This window comes from Podarcis bocagei, assembly GCF_964188305.1.
Source record: "Podarcis bocagei genome assembly, chromosome: 2".
NCBI classification, from domain to species: Eukaryota; Metazoa; Chordata; class Lepidosauria; order Squamata; family Lacertidae; genus Podarcis; species Podarcis bocagei.
This window is the reverse complement of record NC_138126.1, coordinates 119,156,868-119,180,337: the sequence shown is the minus strand read 5'-3', so window position 1 is coordinate 119,180,337 and position 23,470 is coordinate 119,156,868. Positions and strand designations below refer to the sequence as shown.

General features: G+C 49.0%; 1 protein-coding gene across 2 annotated transcripts in view; it reads right to left on the bottom strand.

The window, feature by feature from the left end:
• Window positions 1-23,470, bottom strand: part of SLC39A5 (solute carrier family 39 member 5) — a 39,669-nt gene that overhangs the window by 4,573 nt on the left and 11,626 nt on the right. For both annotated transcript variants that reach the window (XM_081181372.1, XM_081181371.1), the window contains exons 2-9: window positions 16,528-16,941; window positions 14,383-14,602; window positions 12,661-12,835; window positions 10,925-11,094; window positions 7,636-7,794; window positions 5,868-5,949; window positions 3,999-4,259; window positions 1,396-1,476 (exon numbers count right to left, since the gene is read on the bottom strand). In XM_081181372.1, coding sequence (XP_081037498.1) covers window positions 1,396-1,476; window positions 3,999-4,259; window positions 5,868-5,949; window positions 7,636-7,794; window positions 10,925-11,094; window positions 12,661-12,835; window positions 14,383-14,602; window positions 16,528-16,931 — 1,552 coding nt within the window. In that variant the 5' untranslated portion in view covers window positions 16,932-16,941. The remainder of the gene's footprint in view (window positions 1-1,395; window positions 1,477-3,998; window positions 4,260-5,867; window positions 5,950-7,635; window positions 7,795-10,924; window positions 11,095-12,660; window positions 12,836-14,382; window positions 14,603-16,527; window positions 16,942-23,470) is intronic.

The window sequence follows — 23,470 nt, the reverse complement described above, 5'->3', positions numbered from 1 at the left end:
CAGTAGTGAAAGCTAAATCCGGCCCTGCCTGTAACCACAGCATCAGGTAAGGTCACATGGGTGGGACCCACAAACCCAGAATGGCATGGGTTCAACAGAAGGGTAGGAGCAACCATAACACCAGAGCAGATCCAAGTAAAGGGGTGGAGTCTTCCTTGGACACCGGGCAGGAGGATATGATAGGATTAACTGATATCATCAGCATCATCTTCCGTCATCAGAAGCGCAGGACCATAGGAAAAGGTTTGTTGGATCTGAGTTTATATCAAATCCACCAATGGCCAAGCCTACAGCCACGACATGAGAGTGGAGATTTGCACCCAAGGTGTGTGAATGACATTTAAAAATGCACACACACAAACTGAGCCCCAAATCTTTAAAATATTCAATAGTAAAACAAAGCAGATTTAAAAGTAAGAGAGGTCAGGAAAGCCTGAAGAATAAAGCTGGGTGTCAGGGGTTCAGGAGCAGAGGCGAGGGCAAGGGAGGAAACAGAGAGCGAGGGGGAGGAGTCTGAGGGAAAGATGAGCGATGACGACGACCCGAGATCTCCGAGTCTTTCCAGTGAATCGGAAGATTCACAGAAAGGAGCGCCAGTGGCCAGAGCGAGGGGGGAGATCAAGGGGACACCCCAGGAAAAAGGGACAAAAGGGGGTTCAGAGAGCAGCAGTTGGAAATCGGGGCCAACGTCCCCAACAGAGCGCAGTGGGGAGGAAGGGCGCCAGGTATCGGGATCCGGCGGCTCGCCGCAGGGGGGAGGGCATGAGTCAGGAGTGGCCACACCTCCATCGGGGAGTGAAGGAACGGTCAAGCGGAAAGTGAGAGGTTGGGCGCGCGCGCCAAGTTCAAATGCACAGGAAGGCGGCAGAGTAAGCAGCCCGAAAAGGGAGCCAGGTCCTAAAGCCCGCCGCAAGGAGACAGAAGGGTCCGGGGGGTCAGCGTCAGAAGAGTCCAGGAAGGAAGAGACCACGGGGGGCAGAGGGACCCAGAGAAGGAGGGGAAGGCGGAAAAGGTGGAGTAAGGCGAGGTTATTAAGTTGGTGTACAGGAGGCGGGGACTCAGACGGAGCTTCGCCGGTCTAGCTGATAAGACGTAGGGCTGCCTGCGGCAGTTTGAAATTGGAAACTGTAACTCAATAAAGACTTTTATAAAGTGAACGCTGGCTAGCGTGATCCTCTGTGAGCTGGGATCTGGAAGCAGCCCTGACAGCCCTGGAAACCTACAGCCACGACATGAGAGTGGATATTTGCACCCAAGGTGTGTGAATGACATTTAAAAATGCACACACACAAACTGAGCCCCAAATCTTTAAAATATTCAATAGTAAAACAAAGCAGATTTAAAAGTAAGAGGGGTCAGGAAAGCCTGAAGAATAAAGCTGGGGATCTTCCTTACCAAGTTCATGGGGCAGTTCGTGGCAAAATACTGCCACCGTAGTGCTTAAACCACTGGAGATTCCATCAGAGAAAGCAGCTCCTAGGAGAAAAGGGTTACAAAGGTGAGTGAACCTAAAAGAGGCGTTTCCTCTCCCTTCTCTCCAGGTGGATTGGCTCAAGTCATCTGAACTAGTTTGTCTTCACTTGAGTGGGAAGACAGGTGAACGAACGCCAGTGTATTGGAAGAAGCAAAGATCACCAGTGTTGAAGCAATTATTCTTCAACATCAACTTCGTTGGACTGGTCATGTTGTTCGGATGCCTGATTATCGTCTTCCAAAGCAACTACTCCATTCCGAACTTAAAAATGGAAAGCGTAATGCTGGTGGTCAACAAAAGAGGTTTAAAGACCGTCTCAAGGCAAATATAAAAAAATGTAGTATAAACACTGACAACTGGGAAACGCTGGCCTGTGAGTGCTCCAATTGGAGAACAGCCTTTACCGAAGGAGTCATGGGCTTTCTAGAGGCTCAAAGTCAGGACAAAGGAAGAAATGCGCTAAGAGGAAGTCATGTTTCGCAAACGCTCACCGTGATCAACTCCCGCCCGGAAACCTATGTGGAAGGATGTGTGGATCCAGAATTGGCCTCTACAGTCACTTACGGACTGACTGTTAAAACCGTGTTCATGGAAGACAGTCTTACTTGGCTTTGAGTGATCACCAAAGAAGAAAAAAGAAGGTATTTATGATTACGTCCAATCACCTGGAATTTACCGTATTTTTCGCTCTATAGGACGCACTTTTTCCCCTTCAAAAATGAAGGGGAAATGTGTGTGCATCCTATGGAGCGAAGACGCCATTGCCCCGCGACCCTCTCCTGGCTGGAGAGGTGACGTGCGGCTATGGCAGGAACCTCTACAGCCCCGTGTCACCTCTCCAGCCGGGAGAGCGCGCGCGCGGGGCTAAAGCAGCCCCCCGCGACCCTCTCCCGGCTGGAGAGGTGACGCGTGGCTATGGCAGGAGCCTCTATAGCCGCGCGTCCCCTCTGCAGCCGGGAGAGCGCGCGCGGGGCTAAAGAAGCCATAGCCCCGCGACCCTCTCCCGGCTGCAGAGGGGACGCGCGGCTATGGCAGGAGCCTCTCCACTGCGCCTTTCCGCTGCTCCCTGACCTGCTCTTTGGGGCTGGTGGTGGGCTTCCCCCCCCCGCCAGCCCCAAAGAGCAGGTCGAAAGGAACCTGAAGCCTGGAGAGCGAGAGGGGTCAGTGCACACCGACCCCTCTCGCTCTCCAGGCTTCCAAAGTAGCCGCCTGAATGGCACCTTGTTTTAGAGCAGGAAAACAAGAGGGGGAAAGTTCTCCCCCTCTCTGTGCATCGCCTCCTGCCGCTTCACTGAAGGGGCGCTGGGCAGAGAGGGGGATAATTTTTTTTTCTTGTTCTCCCCCCTCTAAAACAAAGTGCGTCCTATTGTCCGGTGCGTCCTATGGTGCGAAAAATACGGTAAGTGGGAAGCTTCTGTGATTCTGTGACAGAGGTCTAACACAAGCCTTTCTGGAACTGAAGGCTGGAGAGAACCAGTGGTGGTAGCCAGTACCCACTGGGGGCGAGGAGAGGGGTGCTGAGAGGCCATTAGTAGTTGGAGACACAGCCAATGATGGGCAGAGTCAGCTCATTATAGTTTTACGCCCTCCTCCCTGCTGAGTAGTACAAGGGCAACACTTGACACGACAGAAGAGGAAGACTACAGTCCATTACATGTGAAGCTCGCGACTATCATTATGCCATTTTAGATCCTTTTAAAAGCTTCCTTTGGTGCAACAAGTATATCTAGACATGTAAATGAAAATAAGGAAAACCAATTTTGTTGTTTTTATTTGCACATTGATGATTATTTTAAATTGTTCTTTGTATGCTGCTTAAAGGTAAAGGTAAAGGGACCCCTGACCATTAGGTCCAGTCGTGGCCGACTCTGGGGTTGCGGCGCTCATCTCACTTTATTGGCCGAGGGAGCCAGTGTACAGTTTCCGGGTCATGTGGCCAGCATGACTAAGCCACTTCTGGCGAAGCAGAGCAGCGCACGGAAACGCCGTTTACCTTCCCACTGAAGCAGTACCTATTTATCTACTTGCACTTTGACGTGCTTTTGAACTGCTAGGTGGGCAGGAGCAGGCAGTGCCGTAGCGTGGGTTGTCAGCACCCAGGGCAAGGCAAGTAATTTGCGCCCCCTAACCCATGGATTTGCGCCCCCTAACCTTAACCCCCAGATGTTGCGCCCGGTGCGGCCGGCCCCCCCTGCACCCCCCACGCTACGCCACTGGGAGCAGGGACCGAGCAACGGGAGCTCACCCCATCGCGGGGATTCGAACTGCTGACCTTCTGATCGGCAAGTCCTAGGCTCTGTGGTTTAACCCACAACGCCACCCGCGTCACTGTATGCTGCTTAGGGATGTCTTTATTAAGTGGTTTATAAACTCAAATAAATAAATGGAAGTAATTTCTCTCAACCTCTGAAAAATAATTTTCTGGTTCCAGCCTAACTTTTGTAGGATTGTGCCCTGCCATTATTATTATTATTATTTGCTTCTGGCACAAGCAGAAACCTAGCCCTGGCTCAAAGCCACTCACCAATGGCCAGTCCATCTGTGAAGTTGTGTATCCCATCCCCTAGAATAACCATCCAAGCGATGTCGGCTATCCCAGCCTTGAGGGCTCCAGCTGGACTGTGGGAATGCCCGTGAGCATGGTGCTGATGGAGCTCTTCTTCCTGCCTCTCTGAGCTTCCTCCACACTCTTCTGAGCTGCGAATTTGGACAGAGCAGTCCCGGACTTCCCCGTAGAGGCTGTCAGCTCCTCCTTCTGCCACCGTCAGGCTCTGGGATTCAGCACCTGACACCCAAACCAAGCAGAGAAATATCAGATCCACTTGCCCACCCCTAACCCTGGCACAGATCGCTGGCATTTGTGACTAAGCAAGCAGTACTGTGGATGCACTCTTGGAACTCACAGATAATGGGCTGTTATGTACTGAGTTGAATAGGATCCAAAATGCAGCAGTCTAATTGGTCCTAGAACAATAGGGTTCAGAATGCAGCATTCTGATTGGTCCTAGAATAATAGGATCCAGAATGCAGCAGTCTGATTGGTCAGCAGGAGCCACCCAATCCAGCTCCAGGTGGAAGTGAATCCGCAACCTGATTGGCCTACAGGAGAATCCTGGAATTAGCCAATCACGTGGGGCCCATTGTGTAAATAATGTATATAAAGCAGACATTTGGGGGAACTTCCATTCCTTGCTACTATGAGCTGAATATAGAGCATGAAATCCACACTCGACTCCAAGTATATTTCATGGGCTAAACACAGAGACAGCTTGATTGCACAGAGGACCTTGGCCTCGTCAGCTACTTCTGTTCAGCTTGACGCATGGCAGACCCACAAGGCCCCATATGAAGCAGGTGCTGTTCCCCCAAATAGCTACAGCCCCCCCCCCTTATGCAACTGTAGGATGCATTCCAAAATAATTTCTGGTCCATCCGGATGGACTTGTGAAAACATGTTTTCTGCCATCACCTGCTCTGCTCTGTGTTTAGCTAGATGTCTTTTCCCACCCGTTCCAAAGACAGGTTGCAAAGGCGTTCCATATTGTCCTTGCAACGAGTCTATGAAGCAGCAGATTAGCTAAGAGAGAAACTTGGAAAAAACTCATCTGTACACTGGGTTTTTAATACATGAAGCTTAAAGGAATTTTAAAGGCCTTCTACAGTGAATAATCTTCCTTCCTTCTTTCTTTCCTTCCCTTCCTTCCTTCCTTCCTTCCTTCCTTCCCATCTGGCTGGGTTCCCCCAGCCACTATGGGCGGCTCCCATCAGAATATTAAAAACATGATAAAACATCAAACATTTAAAACTCCCCCAGGGCTGCCTTCAGATGTCTTCTAAAAGTCAGATAGTTGTTTATTTCCTTGACATCTGATGGGAGGGCATTCCACAGGGCGGGCGCCACTACCAAGAAGGCCCTCTGCCTGGTTCCCTGTAACCTCACTTCTCGCAGTGAGGGAAGCGCCAGAAAGCCCTCGGAGCTGGACCTCAGTGTCCGGGCTGAATGATGGGGGTGGAGACGCTCCTTCAGGTATACTGGGCCGAGGTCATTTAAGCAACATGTTCACTATACCACCTGGGCTGGGTTAAGGACTAAAGTATAGTATATTGCTGGGGAAAATAGTAACAGCAGTGACATTGGACAACGGTCACTGGGACAACTGCCCCACCTGCCCAACAGATGGGCAGATCTTGGTTGAAGGAAAGACATTAGAGGAAACAAGTTCCTTCCAACCTAATGCCTAGCTGTGTTTTAATTCCACAAAGTGTGCATGGATTGCAGCCATGACACATGAATCCTTCTGTAGGGGGACAACAAAACTTTTCACAGTTAAGACCACAGAAGAAAGCCATGATACTAATAAAAACCTAAAGCAATCCAGACTGTGTGACTCACCATGAGATGTCCTCAAACCAGCAGTGCTGTTGTCACCCACCTCAGCTGGAGATGGTTCAAGCTGCTTTCCGGTGGCGCCCTTCTACAGAAAGAAAGCAAAATTGATGACTAAGCAGCACTAAGCTGAGGTTGTCATGAGAAGCCCAGCCTAGTGATGCTGCAATACTTTGTCTCCCCCTAGAGGTGTTGGGTGGTACAGTATAGGAGTGGTGTCTCCCTCTGGTGGTGGACACAAAACATGACACTATCTGGAGCAGAAGGTCCTAAGGGGTTTCTCCAGTAAACGTGTGCATGCTTGTTGTTTTAAAACAACCACTGCCACAGAGATTTAGCACACCTGGTGCCAACAAGCCAAATGGTGACCTTGTTAATTATGGGTTGGTTGCTACTCATCCAAAGAGCAGAAGTGAGGCTCACAGGCTCAGCATGGGTGGTTCAGTCCAAAACACGGACCATACCGTAAACCACACACATAAAACACACAGTATTAGCTGTTTCTTCCTCCTCTTTTTTTGGTTCGGTCATGGGAGAAACTTCTGACTGGTTGGACATAGCTTAGGCTGCATGGCATTGTTATAATTATTCTAAGGTCCCAAATATAAAATAAACGTTCATAAAAGTACAAGGCAAACACATACATAACTATATAAACCACGTGTAATTGTACAGGAGAGCAATCCTGAAGCCATTTTGACTCTCCCAAATTGACCTCAAATATTTCTCTGCAGTAAGGGAGGCAAATGGGGAAAGCCTTCCCATTGTCTTTTCGCTTACAAATCCTATATTAAGGGCATATTTGTTTATGAATAGGGTGAGCCTGTGACCTGGATTCAGGAACTAAAGTATTAACCATCACAAAAGAATAGCCAGGCTGCCCAGGTAAAGCAATCAGTGACCATTAACAGATATCCTGGCAGACAGGATTTCTGCTGTAGACTGCCTCCTTCTGTGATGTATGTAGGATGGGGGGTGGTCTTCGGCTATAGGGGGATGTGGGTGGCGCTGTGGGTTAAACCACAGAGCCTACGACTTGTCGATCAGAAGGTCGGGGGTTCGAATCCCCACGACGGGGTGAGTTCCTGTTGCTTGGTCCCTGCTCCTGCCAACCTAGCAGTTTGAAAGCATGTCAAAGTGCAAGTAGATAAATAGGTACCACTCCGGCGGGAAGGTAAACGGCGTTTCCGTGCGCTGCTCTGGTTTGCCAGAAGCAGCTTAGTCATGCTGGCCACATGACCCGGAAGCTGTCTGTGGACAAATGCCAGCTCCCTCGGCCTATAGAGCGAGATGAGCGTGCAACCCCAGTGTCATCCGCGACTGGACCTTAAAGTCAGGGGTACATTTACCTTTACCTTGGACTACAGGGTGGGCAATTTCAAAAGTTTATATAAGGGCGTGCGCACGATTGTTCTGGGTTCCTCCTCTCCTCCTGCGTGTAGTGAGTGAGGACCTTGTGGCAGGGTTACTAGCCAATTTGCTTCTCAATATTCTCTGGTTGGCCTCTGTTATTTTCTCCTAGCAATAGGGAACCTACTTAAAGACTCTATACGGGCTCCTGGATACCTCATAAGGGAAAGGAGTCATTTTTTCTTATAACAGCATAAAGGGATCCTTTCACAGACCCACATGGAAATAGGATTTTTGCCTGGGACATTAAGGAAGATGATGGGGAGAACTAAGTCGACTGGCAGGGATGGGATCACTTTCTTGAAATCTCCTGGCTAGCCCATCAGGTTGCCCAGGCCACTGGCAGGCCACTCCATCTCTTTACCTTTTTGACTTGAATCCTCTTGAGCGTTCCCATGAGATTCTCAATGAAGAACAGTAGGTAAATACCGCCCAGAACGCAGAGGCCCTTCAGGACTGCGTCTTCCACCAAGGTCACTGGTTCTTGTCTTGGTGACAGAAGTCCATGGGGTCTGGCCTGTGCCTGGATGAAAACAATTCTTTTGAGCAGAGAAAGGGAGAATTCAGAAAATAAACAGTCAAGTACTGTATTTTTCCATGTATAAGGTGACCCTTTTTTATTTTTTGAACCAAGAATGAAGAAATCACTCCAGCAGTCTCTCGGTCAAAAAGATGTCCAGTTTTGTACAGTGCTACCTCGGGTTAAGTACTTAATTCGTTCCAGAGGTCCGTACTTAACCTGAAACTGTTCTTAACCTGAAGCACCACTTTAGCTAATGGGGCCTCCTGCTGCCGCCGCGCCGCCGGAGCACAATTTCTGTTCTCATCCTGAAGCAAAGTTCTTAACCTGAGGTACAATTTTGGGTTAGCGAAGTCTGTAACCTGCAGCGTAAACCTGAAGCGTATGTAACCTGAGGTACCACTGTACTGCTGGAAAACTCTTCAAGGAAGTCAAGGAAGAAGAGGCAGATTCCATCGTCCTGGAAACAAACCAGAATCATCGTGTTATCTCCTGCTGCTGTGCTTTGAGGTGGGGGCCTGCGTTGTCCGTGGGCAGTGGGCTCCTCACCTCAGCTCCTCTTTCCAGACCGCCCCAAGCAAGTGAGAGAGCAGGCAGGCAAGCGACAGACCAAGTGAGCTTCCCCTTTGGTCTCTGCCCCCTCAAAACAAAGCGTGTTGATATTTTTGTAGGGAGATCGGATCACCAAAAGTTGTTAAGCTTTTTGTGGGAGATGTCCCCCACTTTGGGACTAAAAGTTCTAAGCAAAGAACATCGTCTTAGACACGGAAAAATACGATTACAGTGGTACCTCGAGTTACATACGCATTAGGTTACATATGCTTCAGGTTACAGACTCCACTAACCCAGAAATAGTACCTCAGGTTAAGTACTTTGCTTCAGGATGAGAACAGAAATTGGGCGGCGCGGCAGCAGCAGGAGGCCCCATTAGCTAAAGTGGTGTTTCAGGTTAAGAACAGTTTCAGGTTAGGTACGGACCTCCGGAACGAATTAAGTACTTAACCCGAGGTACCACTGTATTATTATTATTTTAAAGTAAAGGTTAAGAGATCCAGCGAATCAGATCAAAGAGTTGCCTTGTGTAGCATTCTTTTCTCCCCACCAGATGCCTATGGATCATGACCTAAGTGCAACAGCACACTCCCCATGTCTGACTCCCAAAAACTGGTATTCAGAGGGATCAGGGCCAACGGCCTGCTCCAATGTGTGGAGTTCACAACTCAGTATAAGAACCTGTTCAAGGTCTAAGAGAATTAGCTAGGCTGTGTGGCTAGAATGGCAACCACATTATTTGTTCACAGGGACAACCTCTTTACATCTCAGAAAAGCAGCTTCTGTTTGCAAAGCTCCTGAGCTCTTCTAGTTGCCAAACAGATGGGACGGGTGATGGGATTTCTGTTCTGTGCGGGGTCTCCCTTTCTGTAAGAGATGGAGGAGGGTGCTTGTGAGTGTGACCCACCCTCGGAACCAAAAAGACAGCCCATCCCTGCTTCGTATTAGCTAGATAAGCAATCACACTCTACAGACCACAAAGTGTATTTCTTTCCCACTGGAAAAATTGGATTCTCCGCTGGGCATAAATCATTAAGAAAGGTTAGAAGGTATTCTTTTGCTCCGCTCATCGGGCCTAAAGCAGTTCTTACTTCAGCTGCACCTTAAAAGCAACTATAAAAAACCCTACCCTGGTCAGAAGTGCTCTCAGCTGCCTTGACAAATCCCTCTCTTTGATGGTAAGAGTGGCCATAGGCTCACATAAATGGTGCAAGAGTGTTTGAAAGGCAATGTATGAAAACCCTCAAGGCCTTCTGAGAAACCACTTTCTCCAACCACTAACAAATTCGGTTTGCAGACATCCAATTTGTCCTCGTCTCCTGGGTTTGGGCTGACAGGGAAATGCATGAGATGAAGAACAAGGGAGTGCTGGAAATAAGAAGGCAAGAAGAGCCTTGCTGGATCAAACCAAATGCCCTTCTAATCCAGCATACTGTTCTCACGGTGGCCTCCCAGATGCCCGAGGAATATTACAGGGCATGACAGTTGTATTGGGATGCTTTGACTAAACTGGCAGCATATTCGTGTAAGGGAATGACAGACTTATTCTTTGGCAATCACTCGTAGCCGTAGTCTGAAAGTGACTGTGGAGGCCAATTCTGGATCCACATGTCCTTCCACAGTGGGAATATTGGTTTCCAGGTGTAAGTTCACTGGCATTGGGAAACAGAAATAATAATAATAATAATAATAATAATAATAATAATAATAATAATAATAATAATAATTATTATTATTATTATTATTATTATTATTATTATTATTATTATTTATTTGTACCCCGCCCATCTGGCTGGGTTTCCCCAGCCACTCTGGGCGGCTTCCAACAAAGATGAAAAATACACTAAAATGTCACGTATTAAAAACTTCCCTGAACAGGGCTGCCTTCAGATGTCTTCTGAATGTCAGGTAGTTGTTTATCGCTTTGACATCTGATGGGAGGGCGTTCCACAGGGCGGGCGCCACTACCGAGAAGGCCCTCTGCCTGGTTCCCTGTAACTTGGCCTCTCGCAATGAGGGAGCCGCCAGAAGGCCCTCGGAGCTGGACCTCAGTGTCCGGGCAGAACGATGGGGGTGGAGACGCTCCTTCAGATATACTGAAACTCAAGATGCTCCCCTTTGGCATTGTCTGAGCACCCCAGGTTTCATCATGATATGGAGAAGGTTGGGGTACATCTCTCCCACCTCGTCTTCCTCCACAGGAGACCCCAAAGAGAAATCATACCACAAAGATTTGGGGGAGAGGGTTGGTGAAGTGTACACAGGTTTCCCACAAGGTAAAACACAGTGATAACAGCAAGAACCTTTATTGAACTACATAACCAGGAAATGGGCAAAGCAACTGCTTATATACATTTCTGAAAGCCTGGGCCACTCCCACTCGCAACATGATTGGCTGTCTAAACTTCCAAGCTGCGAATCACGACACAGAGTTCAAGGGCCAATGGCAGTGGCCCAAATCCTGAAATATTCTGTGATTGGACACCATGTATCGAATCAGAACACAGGAGCTCAGAATCCTTAATCCAGACTCAAGCTCAGGCAAACACAGACCACTGAATACATAACAGTTGGTACATACGTGAGGCCAGAGATGCAGCAGTGCGTCCCCACACAACGTCCCCACAGCCAAGGCCACCAGGAAAGCGAGAAGGAAATGGAAGAGCTCGCGGTTGAAGAGAGGAACGAGAACTATGGCCAGGGCAGATGGCAAGCTAGTCAGGGTGATAGCCAAACATCCCCAGCCCAGACCTGTGGAGAACAAAGAGGATGAGCAAGATTGGACTAGGAACAAGAGAACTAAAAACAACCTGCTGGATCATACAGTGGGGGCCGAAGTCATGTCCTCATTTGCCCCACCTCTCCACATGTTCCAAAGGACTTTCATGCCACTTCTCCTGGAACCTGACAACTAATTATCTGCCGCCTAAAACAATTAAGGGCCCCAGTTCTCTGAACACTATTGGCAATGTCAGGAGCCTAGAAATTCGGTATATAGAAGGGTAGCCAGCCTAGTCTCTTTAAGATGTTGATGGACAAAGAGCTCCCATCAGCCCCCAGCCAGCATGACCAATATTCAGGGATGACTGATAGTCCAAAAACAACTTGGTGCCATGGTGATTACTTCCAGGTTGCAGGAATGGGTGTGGGGGATAGGAAACGCAGAAAATCTAGTTACTTTGAAGGTGAGAATCTAATTGTCTAGTGTTTAAGAAACACTGAATAAGAGGCTCCCCCAAACTGGAGCTCGAACATTAACTTGAAGCATCCTGAGAGCCAATACACTTGAAATTGTACTCAGTATCCACTGTGTACCCAGTTAGTCTGACGTCGCTTCCAGATTCTTGCTATTATCAGGTAGGATTCAATCACATACTGCCAAATTGAGGTCACACAATGACAGTGGATTGGAAGGTCTTGCACATGAAACCTGCTTCCTCAGAAGGTCAGAGTTGTTGTTGTTTTACGATAACAAAAGTAATGGGGAAATCAACTGGGAAGTGCAGGGTCGCACTCGCTTTGACACGTCATCTTTGCAAACCTATCGGGATGAACGCTCAGTAACAGGTCATCCCGAAGGGCCCTTGATGAAGATTCTGAGCTGTTCTTGAGAGGACAGCATAGTACACACATTTTGTGGGGAGGGGTATTTTGGAATATATATATATTCCAAAGGTGGTGCTGTGGGTTAAACCACAGAGCCTAGGACTTGCCGATCAGAAGGTCGGCAGTTCAAATCCCCGCGACGGGGTGAGCTCCCGTTGCTCGGTCCCTGCTCCTGCCAACCTAGCCGTTCGAAAGCACATCAAAGTGCAAGTAGATAAATAGGTACCGCTCCGGCGGGAAGGTAAACGGCGTTTCCATGCGTTGCTCTGGTCCGCCAGAAGCGGCTTAGTCATGCTGGCCACATGACCCGGAAGCTGTACGCAGGCTCCCTCGGCCAATAAAGCGAGATGAGCACCGCAGCCACAGAGTTGGTCACAACTGGATCTAATGGTCAGGGGTCCCTTTACCTTTATATATATATATATATATATATATATATATATATATATATGTTGGATCAGACCCAAGATGTGGGTTTGCAAACCGAGAACTCCTTGGAAAGCCAGTGACAATGGGAGACAAAATGGGAGAGGTGGTAACTGAAGGGCAGGTAGGGGTGAGGGTCGAAGGACTGTAGTCAGCAGGGGAATAATGAATGAAAATTAAGGGCGCAAAACCAGTACTGGGGCTGATGCAGAAGGGTAAGGCTGGAGCTGGGAGTCAAGGCCCCTCCTGGGTCAGGGTGCGAGGAAGACAGCTTGTGTTCCTTACCACTCCAGAGAGAACTTCCTGCCATGCCGAAAGCTACCTCATCGTAGTGCTGGATGCAAACGCGGCTGTCAATTTGGTAGAGCAAAGCAGGACACAGCAGTGTGAACTGCTCTGGCGTGATTTTGGAGACCGAGTTCAGCCCAAAATTGACTAGCAGCTGTGATACGTTGAGACACTGAAGACAAAGAAGAAGAAAAACGACTTTATTGCAAGAATGATTAATTGTATGGGATGGGAGTACTGGACCCCCAACCAACGTTTAATTGACTGCCAGCATGGTTCTCGGTCATTAATTTGATTAAAGTTTTCATTTGCAGCACTAGATCAAGCGGAACTCAGAAATCTCGGCTGGAGTGGGGATATCACCAGTTTTGGAAGGGGAATGAGTTGAAAAGTGACAGCATGAAGAATTGGGGGAAAGGGGCAATAAACAACAGCAAGACCCATTGTTCTCTAGGAGATCTGGGTTAAAAATGCAAAACAAGAACAAATACTCACCTGTATCGCACAACATGCCTAAAAACGCAGAGGTACGGTATCACATTCAGACATTTATAATTACAAATATATAATTATTTCTACAACTGCTTCCAGGAAATGTGCTGTGTGTGAGGGGAATAATGGCCTAGTACAGATCTAGGTTCACATTTAATCTCTCCCTTCTGCCATCCTTGCTGCTGATTTATACCTGGCCGGCAGGGAGGGAGGGAGAGGAGCTGCTTCCTTTGAAACCCGGGAAATTTAAGAGACATCATTAATAAGGGACAGCAGTGGGACACAGCGCTGGGATAAAGGACTTTCCCGCCAAATAAGGGACGGTTGACAGCTATGGCCTTTGTTCCTCACCATCCCTTGGGTGGGACAGGGTGCTACTTGAGGGTCTTTTAGACACCAGCTTAAAACGTGACTCCTCGTGCAAAGTGTTTGGTCCTGGAGTGAATTTGCTCACCCGAGAGCAAACACGGTTTTATGTATTGTTTTACATTCTGTTCCGCAGAACATTATTGCATGTCGTTACCTGCCCTGGGATCTCTGGATTAAGAGTGGGATATAAACAGCTTAAGGAAAACGAATAAACAAAATGCCCAAGATGACTGCATGGTCACGTGATTGCTTCAGCAGATGCTTTTCCCACCGTGTTACTCATATCTACTGCCATCATCACAAGGCTGAAGAAGGCTGGTTTGAGCAAAGACTGGCAATGGCACACTAAACCTGAGTTGGGTATACAAGAAAGCCAGAATGCTGTCAATTAACTAGTCCTCTCCCCACCTTCCACTAAACTTAGGGATGAGAGTTAATAGTAATGGAGCTATTTTGTGAAGTCATTCAGGACCACAGGCCACAACTATTTCCTACAACTTTAGGATTAAAGAGGGCACTTCCTTTTGGCACAGAAATCAACCACTCCTCTTCCTGTCCTCCAATACAGTGGTACCTCTGTTTATGAACTTAATTCGTTCCGGAGGTCCGTTCTTAACCCGAAACCATTCTTAACCTGAGGTACCACTTTAGCTAAAGGGGCCTCCTGCTGCAACCGGCGCGCAATTTCCATTCTTACCCTGAGGTAAAGTTCTTAACCCGAGGTACTACTTCCGGGTCTGTAACCTGAAGTGTTTGTAACCCAAGGTGTTTGTAACCTGAGGTACCACTGTATATCCAACGTGCTCCCTGCAGTAAGGGAATTCAGGGCAATGAAACCCCAGGTCACCCGACACTTACATCTTCATGCAGGTGATTGTAGACAGAGTGATCCAAAGCAATAACTCCCTCTAGAAGATTTAGGCCAGAGTGGCCCTGGGAAGGTTTGGAAAGGTCTTCTTTGGCACCCCCAGGCTGCTCTGGAGTTTGCCAAAAGGTAGGCTTGGTGACAGGTCTGACGTCACGGAGTTCAGGATGAACAGGTGTTTGAGTGGCATGGCCCGACTGAGAGATTCCAGGCCTGCAGAAAATGCAGAAATCATCATCAGAGAAGAATAACATTTATGCTTTAGGTTACAACTGCGATTCAATTAGATCAACTAAATTCCACTGACTTTAAAGTGCTACAATTTAGGAGGGATGCCTTGTTATCCAGTTTTACAGTCTAATCTACCACCTTTCCTCTTTTGAACGTTATCTACCTCCTTCGGATTTAATGAACAATTCTGACTATTTTTACTGACAACGCTAAAATATTTTGAGATTTCATTAAGCATGGCCAATTGAGCCGAATTAATATTTTGCAATAGCTAAGCCAGCCAGCAAGATCACAGCATCCTGGCAAAACAAGCCTGTGAAATCTGTTTGAACAGCATGCCCGCTGCCGTTGCCAAGTGAAAAACAACGGGATCAGATCTTCCGGCAAGATTTTAGCTTTGTTGCAAGCAAATGAGATAAGCAAGACAAGTATTGCAAGATGTTTACTGCCCATAAAGATCTTACCTTGAATCTCCTCTGCAGTTGCGACGGAAGCACGTAACCACTGACTTTTGCTGGGCAACTGTACTTAACAGAGAGTGCTATGCTCAGTAATTAAGAAATAAGCTTTTCCGCGAGGTGGGCGTGGGGGAACCTGTGGTATTTGGGAGTCCTAGTCTAGTGACCTCAGGAGGAACGCAGGTTCCCTGCCAGAAAGTCAAATATTTCCAAGGTCAAAGCAGATTTCGTTTCTCTCTGGTCGGGGACAGAGGGTGGCGCTTGGAGGAGAATTGTCATCGCGCCACTCCTTGGTGTGTGGAGTACCTCAGGGTGTGATATTCTCCCCTATGCTTTTCAACATCTTTATGCGCCCCCTCGCCCAGCTTGTCCGGAGTTTTGGGCTGGGCTGCCATCAGTATGCTGATGACAACCAACTCTATCTGTTGATGGGTGGCCATCCTGACTCGGCCCCAGACACACTGATCAGATGTTTGGAAGCTGTGGCTGGATGGTTACGTGGGAGCCGGTTGAAGTTAAATCCTTCGAAGACAGAGGTCCTTTGGCTGGGACGGGACGATATGGGATTGGGGGGGCAACTCCCATCTCTTGCGGGGGTGCAATTAGTGCCAGTACCGTCCATTAAGTGTTTGGGTGTAATCTTCAACACCTCCCTTTCCATGGAGGCGCAGATTGCAGCTATAACAAAGGCGGCATTTTTTCATCTCCGCCAAGCTCAGCAGTTGGCTCCTTACCTCTCTCGCCCTGACCTAGCCACTGTGATCCACGCAACGGTCACCTCCAGACTGGATTATTGTAACTTGCTCTACGTGGGGCTGCCCTTGAGACTGACCCAGAAACTCCAGCAGGTGCAGAATGCCACGGCAAGACTCCTTACAGGGTCCTCGCTGCAAGATCACATTCACCGGGTGCTATACCAGCTGCACTAGCTCCCGGTGGGGTACAGGATCAGGTTTAAGGTGCTGGTTTTAACCTCTAAAGCCCTATAAGGCCTAGGATCCTCGTACCTACGAGACCGCCTGCCCTGGTATGTCCCACGGAGGACCTTACGGTCTTCAAATAAAAACATATTGGAGATCCCGGGCCACAGAGAGGTTAGGCTGGCCTCAACCAGAGCCAGGGCTTTCTCGGCTGCGGCTCCAATCTGGTGGAACGCTCTGTCACAAGAGACCAGGGCCCTGCGGGACTTGACATCTTTCCGCAGGGCCTGCAAGAAAGAGCTATTCCACCAGGCCTTTGGCCAGGGCACAGCCTGACTCCCTCCTTTGGCAATCTTCACAGAACTTTGGTCCAATGGTTGCCATCAATTTGATTTGAATTACTTTTATACTGAAATGATTTTAGAATGTTGTACTATTTTATTGTTGTTAGCCGCCCTGAGCCCGGCTTCGGCTGGGGAGGGCGGGATATACATAAAAATTATTATTAAATTTATTATTTATAGATTACCTGGTGGGGGTGGCGCTTTCTGCTTGGGTCTTGCCGAGGTGCTCCAGCGCCGAGTGCGAATGCAAGTGCTTGTTGTCTTGGACTTCCAGAATGTCCAGGTGGGACACATGGCCGTGGCCTAGCTCCTCATGTTCAATCTCCACCACTTGCACCTTTCCGAGCCCCAGGCTCAGCAGCAGGCGAGTGAGGCCTTCGAAGGACAAGGTGCCATTCTCGCCATACTGCCCAAAGAGCTGCTGCAGGTAGTAGCCCTGCTCTTGGGCGGCATCTTCAGGCAGGGCCCATGCAGCTCCATCCAACAGCAAGTCGGGAGGATCAGCCAGCCCCAAGCTACAGAGGCCCTGCAGGCAGAGCACGACCACCCATGCTCTGGCCAGACGGAGCCTCAGGGTTCTCTGGTCCATCAACAGGGAGCTGCAATGCAAAGGACACTACGCTGAGCCAGGGAGCATGGGGGAGACGTTCCCTCACGGTGCTGCTGTTCTGAGAGAGAGAGCCAGGCCTCTTGTCAACGAAGAGGTGCAGGCCCAGACCCTCTCCAAGTGTCATTATTTCCCAGGGACAGTCCCAGATTTGCAGAAGGGTATAGTAAGGGTAAAGGTCCGTATAGTTCAAGCTATGGTTTTCCCAGTAGTGATGTATGGAAGTGAGAGCTGGACCATAAAGAAGGCTGATCGCCAAAGAATTGATGCTTTTCAGTTATGGTGCTGGAGGAGTCCCATGGACTGCAAGAAGATCAAACCGATCCATTCTGAAGGAAATCAGCCCTGAGTGCTCACTGGAAGGACAGATCCTGAAGCTGAGGCTCCAATACTTTGGCCACCTCATGAGAAGAGAAGACTCCCTGGAAAAGACCCTGATGTTGGGAAAGATGGGGGGCACAAGGGGAAGGGGATGACAGAGGACGAGATGGTTGGATACTGTTCTCGAAGCTACTAACATGAGTTTGACCAAACTGCGGGAGGCAGTGGAAGACAGGCGTGCCTGGTGTGCTCTGGTCCATGGGGTCACGAAGAGTTGGACACGGCTAAACGACTAAACAACAACAATATAGTAAAGGTAAAGGGTAAAGGGACTCCTGACCATTAGCTCCAGCTGTGGCCGACTCTGGGGTTGTGGAGCTCATCTTGCTTTATTGGTTGAGGGAGCCGGCGTACAGCTTCCGGGTCATGTGGCCAGCATGACTAAGCCACTTCTGGCGAACCAGAGCAGTGCAACGAAATGGCGTTTACCTTCCCACCAGAGTGGTACCTATTGATCTACTTGCACTTTGACGTGCTTTCGAACTGCTTGGTTGGCAGGAGCAGGGACCGAGCAACAGGAGCTCACCCTGTTGTGGGGATTCAAACCTCCAACCTTCTGATCAGCAAGTCCTAAGCTCTGTGGTTTAACCCACAGCACCACCTGAGTCCCTAAGGGTATAGTAGGACGTCTCTATTTTCATCGGAGAAATGTTGGCAGGTATGGAGTTATGTGACCCCCTGAGCCAAGGAGATGTTATAAGAAAATTTGCTCCTTTCCCCTTATAGGGTATCCAAGAGCCCATATAGAGTCCTTAAGTGGGTTACCTATTGGTAGGAGAAAATAAGAGAGGCCAACCAGAGTTTATGAGAAGCAAAGCGGCCAGGAAGCCTGATCTTTATTGCAATAGAAAAATACTGTTGCCATAGGGTACCCACTCCCCACACACAGGAGGAAGGAGAACCCTGAACAATGGTGCACAAGCCCTTATACTTTCTCAAATTGCCACCCTGTAGCCCAAAGACCACCCCCCCCCATCCTACATACATCACCAGAAGGAGGCGATCTACAGCAGAAAACCTGTCTGCCAGGATATCTGTTAATGGTCACTGATTGCTTTACCTGGGCAGCCTGGCCATTCTTTTGTGATAGTAAATACTTTAATTCCTGAATCCAGGTCACAGGCTCACCCTATTCATACACAAATATGCCTTTAAGGCAGGATTTGCAAGCAAAAAGGCAATGGGAAGGATTCCCCATTTCCCTCCCTTACTGCAGAAGAATATTTGAGGTCAATTTGGGAGAGTCAAAAGGGCTTCAGGATTGCTCTCCTATATAGACACGTGGTTTATATAGTTATGTATGTGCCTTGTACATTTATGAACATTTAATTTATATTTGAGACCTTAGAATTCAAGTTCGGCATCAGAGATAAGTAACTACCATATGTCAGGAGTGCTCTGATGGTCTTTCCTGCTTGGCAGGGGGTTGGACTCGATGGCCCTTGTGGTCTATTCCAACTCTATGATTCTATGATTCTATGAACTATACAATCATTAGAAGACATATGAAGACATATGAAGGCAGCCCTGTATAAGGAAGGTTTTAAAAAAATGTTTAATGTTTATTATGGTTTTTATATATGTTGCCCAGAGTGGCTGGCGTAAACCAGTCACATGGGTGGAGTATAAGTAGTAAAAAAAAAAAATTTATTATGGAATAAAGGTAAAGGTAAAGCTAAAGGTACCCCTGCCCGTACGGGCCAGTCTTGCCAGACTCTAGGGTTGTGCGCTCATCTCACTCTATAGGCCGGGAGCCAGCGCTGTCCGCAGACACTTCCGGGTCACGTGGCCAGCGTGACAAGCTGCATCTGGCGAGCCAGCGCAGCACACGGAACGCTGTTTACCTTCCCGCTGGTAAGCGGTCCCTATTTATCTACTTGCACCCGGGGGTGCTTTCGAACTGCTAGGTTGGCAGGCGCTGGGACCGAATGACAGGAGCGCACCCCGCCGCGGGGATTCGAACCACCGACCATGCAATCGGCAAGTCCTAGGCGCTTAGGTTTTACCCACAGCGCCACCCGCGTCCCCTTATTATGGAATAGGATGTCCTTATTTTCATTAGAGAAATGTTGGAGGATATGGAACAATTGCCTTAGCATAGGCATAGCCAAACTCCGGCCCTCCAGATGTTTGGGACTACAATTCCCATCATCCCTGAGCACTGGTCCTGTTATCTAGGGATGATGGGAGTTGAAGTCCCAAACATCTGGAGGGCCAGAGTTTGCCTATACAGTCATACCTTGGGTTAAAGACACTTCAGGTTGCGGTTTTTCAGGTTATGGACTGCTGAAACCTGGAAGTACCGGAACGGGTTACTTCCGGCTTTCGGCGGCCGCGCATGTGCAGAAGTGCTAAATAGCGCTTTGCGCATGCGCAGAAGCACCAAATTGCAATCTGCGTGTGCGCAGACGTGCAGCTGTGGGTTGTGAACGCTGTGGGTTGCAAATGTGCATCCTGCACAGGTCACATCTGCAACCCTGGCATCCACTGCACCCGCGAGCAGCACTGAATCCCTCTTATAATATTCAATTTTGTCCCTGTGGGAATGTTCCAGGATGCAACGTCTGAAAACAACCACTAGGGTTTTTCTGCAATTGTCAGCCCTAGTATGTTCCTGTGGGGTCTGTAAAGGCTTGCTGCGTCGATTAGCAAATACCCACAAGACTGTTCCATCTGTAACTAGAGAATGAAAGCTGTTCCTAGCTGCTGGAATCCTGTGTTTCCACGCTGTTACATCCCTCAGCCCTAATTCTTGTGTTAATTTTAAAAATTAAGCCTCATTAGAACTTTTATCCAGCTGTTCTTAGGTGAGTCTTTCTTCTGACGGTTTCCCGCACATGCTGAGATTCAGTACTTACCAGAGGAAGAACTCGATTTCTGCAGTGAGCTAAAGGACATGTGCCAATCTGAGACAAAACAATATGCCTACCCCGAAACTTTTGCAGACACAAACAGAACTGATGGCAGTGTGGCATGGCATCTAATGGCCGCAATACCATTACGAGCACAAACCATCATGAACGGACAATTATTTTTATTTATTAAATACCAGGATTGTTCTGATAGGGGGCAGGTTGACCATATCCAAACATCATCCTTCCTTACAATGAGAAGCACTTAAGAGATGCACAAGGCTGTTAAAAGCAGGGAACTTCCCCTAAACTTGACTCTGTGTGTCCTAACTGTGCCTGAAGGAGGTGGGAGTTTTATCTGCCTCCTCTCAAGCTGTGAGGTCAATCATCACTCTTCCCATAACAATCTGTTGTGATGCTCACTGGGGTATGTGTACGCTAGAGCCAAAAATAGATTAGCTTGGCAAAATTCTCTCCTGCAAATTCTGATAACAAATATTCTCTGGGTGTGTAAATATTTGACAGTCAGCATCGCCATTTGACTTCCGAAGGTTTTGCTGCAGTAAAAAAAAGGTAAAAGACCTCTGGACGGTTAAGTCGAGTCACAGGAGACTATGGGGTGCAGCACTCACCTTGCTATTCAGGCTGAGGGAGCCGGCATTTGTCCACAGACAGCTTTCTGGGTCATGGGGCCAGCATGACTAAACCGCTTCTGCCGCAAAGGGACACCGTGACAGAAACCAGAGCGCACGGAAATGCTATTTACCTTCCCACTGCAGTGGTACCTATTTATCTACTTGACCTGGCGTGCTTTTGAACTGCTAGGTCGGCAGGAGCTGAAACAGAGCAACAGGAGCTCACTCCGTCGTGGGGATTTGAACCGCCAGCCTTCTGATCGGCAAGCCCAAGAGGCTCAGACCACAGTGCCACTCACATCGCCTTTGCTGCAGTAGCAGCCAATGACATCTGAGTATGATGTCTTGGCCAGTATTTGCAGCATGACAAAAGGTCCACAACACCATTAAGTAGATGTGTTAAGCCATTAATTCCTTTAATCACTCAGCAAATGTATCCCTCAAATAGGTGAAAAGCTTTTACAAATATAGTGGTACCTCTGGTTACGTACTTAATTCGTTCCGGAGGTCCGTTCTTAACCTGAAACTGTTCTTAACCTGAAGCACCGCTTTAGCTAATGCTTCATTCTGAAGCAAAGTTCTTAACCTGAGGTAATATTTCTGGGTTAGCGGAGTCTGTAACCTGAAGAGTATGTAACCTGAAGCGTATATAACCCGAGGTACCACTGTAACAGCAAAACCGTTGAATTTTGCCATCGAATTTTGAAATTTTGGATGACATTAAAAACTTAAAATCCATTTGGTTCCACTTTTATCCAGTACAGTGGTGCCTCGCAAGACAAAATTAATTCGTTCCGCAAGTCTCTTCGTCTTGCGGTTTTTTCGTCTTGCGATGCACGGTTTCCCATAGGAATGCATTGAAAATCAATTAATGCGTTCCTAGGGAAACCGACTTCAGACCAGGTCCGGGGACAGTCTGTCCCCCGACCCCTTCTGAAGGCTGGGGGGGGGGGACACAAGGGCTTTTCTTCCCACCCCCAGCATTTTAAAAAACCCTGGGACAGCGGAGGACTTCTCCGCTGTCCGGGGCGATCTTAAAATGCTGGCGGGCGGCATTTTAAAATCGCCCCGGACAGCGGAGGACTTCTCCGCTGTCCGGGGCGATTTAAAAGCCCCTGGGAAGGCAGGCAGGGGGGACAAAGACTTTCGCCCGCTGCCCGCCTTCAGAAGGTGTTCCCGCCCCCCGCCCCACTTCGGAACAGCTTTCCGAAGTGGGGCGGCTGGGGCAGGTGTCCCCGCCCCCCCTCCCCGCTTCGGAACAGCTTTCTGAAGTGGGGCGGCTGGGGCAGGTGTCCCCGCCCCCCCGCCCCACTTCGGAACAGCTTTCCGAAGTGGGGCGGCTGGGGCAGGTGTCCCCGCCCCCCCTCCCCACTTCGGAACAACGTTCGGAAGTGGGGCGGCTGGGGCAGGTGTCCCTGCCCCCCCTCCCCGCTTCGGAACAGCTTTCCGAAGTGGGGCGGCTGGGGCAGGTGTCCCCGCCCCCCCTCCCCGCTTCGGAACAACGTTCTGAAGTGGGGCGGCTGGGGCAGGAACAGCGTTTTAAAATGCTGGGGGTCGGGAGCGAAGCGCTGCCGACCCCCAGCATTTTAAAATCTCCCGACCCCCAGCATTTTAAAACCTTCCCGGGACACGGGGAGATTTTAAAATGCTGGGGGTCGGCAGCGCTTCGCTCCCGACCCCCAGCATTTTAAAACCTTCCCGGGACACGGGGAGATTTTAAAATGCTGGGGGTCGGCAGCGCTTCGCTCCCGACCCCCAGCATTTTAAAACCTCCTCGGGACACGGGGAGATTTTAAAATGCTGGGGGTCGGCAGCGCTTCGCTCCCGACCCCCAGCATTTTAAAATCTCCCCGGGACAGAGACTTCTCTGCTGTCCCTTGGAGATTTTAAAATGCTGGGGGTCGGCAGCGAACGCTTCGCTCCCGCCCGCCAGCATTTTAAGATTGCCCGGGGCAGGCGGGGGGGAAGGCAGGCGGGGGGGAGCAAAGACTTTTGCCCCCCGCCGGCCTTCAGAAGAGGTCCTCTTCTGAAGGCCGGCTGTGGGCGAAAGTCTTTGCTCCCGACCGCCAGCATTTCCCTATGGGCTTTCGTCTTGCGATGCAAGCCCATAGGGAAATTCGCTTGCCAAGCGCCTCCAAAACAGAAAACCCTTTCGTCTTGCGGGTTTTCCGTCTTGCGAGGCATTCGTCTTGCGGGGTACCACTGTATTCCATTCTACTGATATTGTTTTGAATGCAATGGCTCATCAGCCCTCTTAACAGGAAAAGTTTCTGTCACTTTTAACCGGATGGCTTTCTCTATCTTTCTTGGATCCTTTACTCCCATTGCAACTGGAAAAGCCGCCGTTATTTCCATTTTGCGAACGAGAGCCAAGGAGCAGGGAGGCAGGGAGAGGCTTGCTAAATCTCTGTGCACAAGGTGCTTGAAACAGGATTGAAACCAGTCACACAGACAAGCTCTTCTATTGCACCTCAAGTGGGGAGTTAGCAGGAAACGTAGGAGAATGAGAACATGTAACATTGCCTTTCGAGTTTCCAGTCACCACATCATATATAGTACCTCAGTAATCCTCACAGCATTCCTTGACACCACCAACATAGCGGATTAGAGGCTGAGAGGCAGGAACCTGCTTTAGGCTACCAATGAAAAGTTT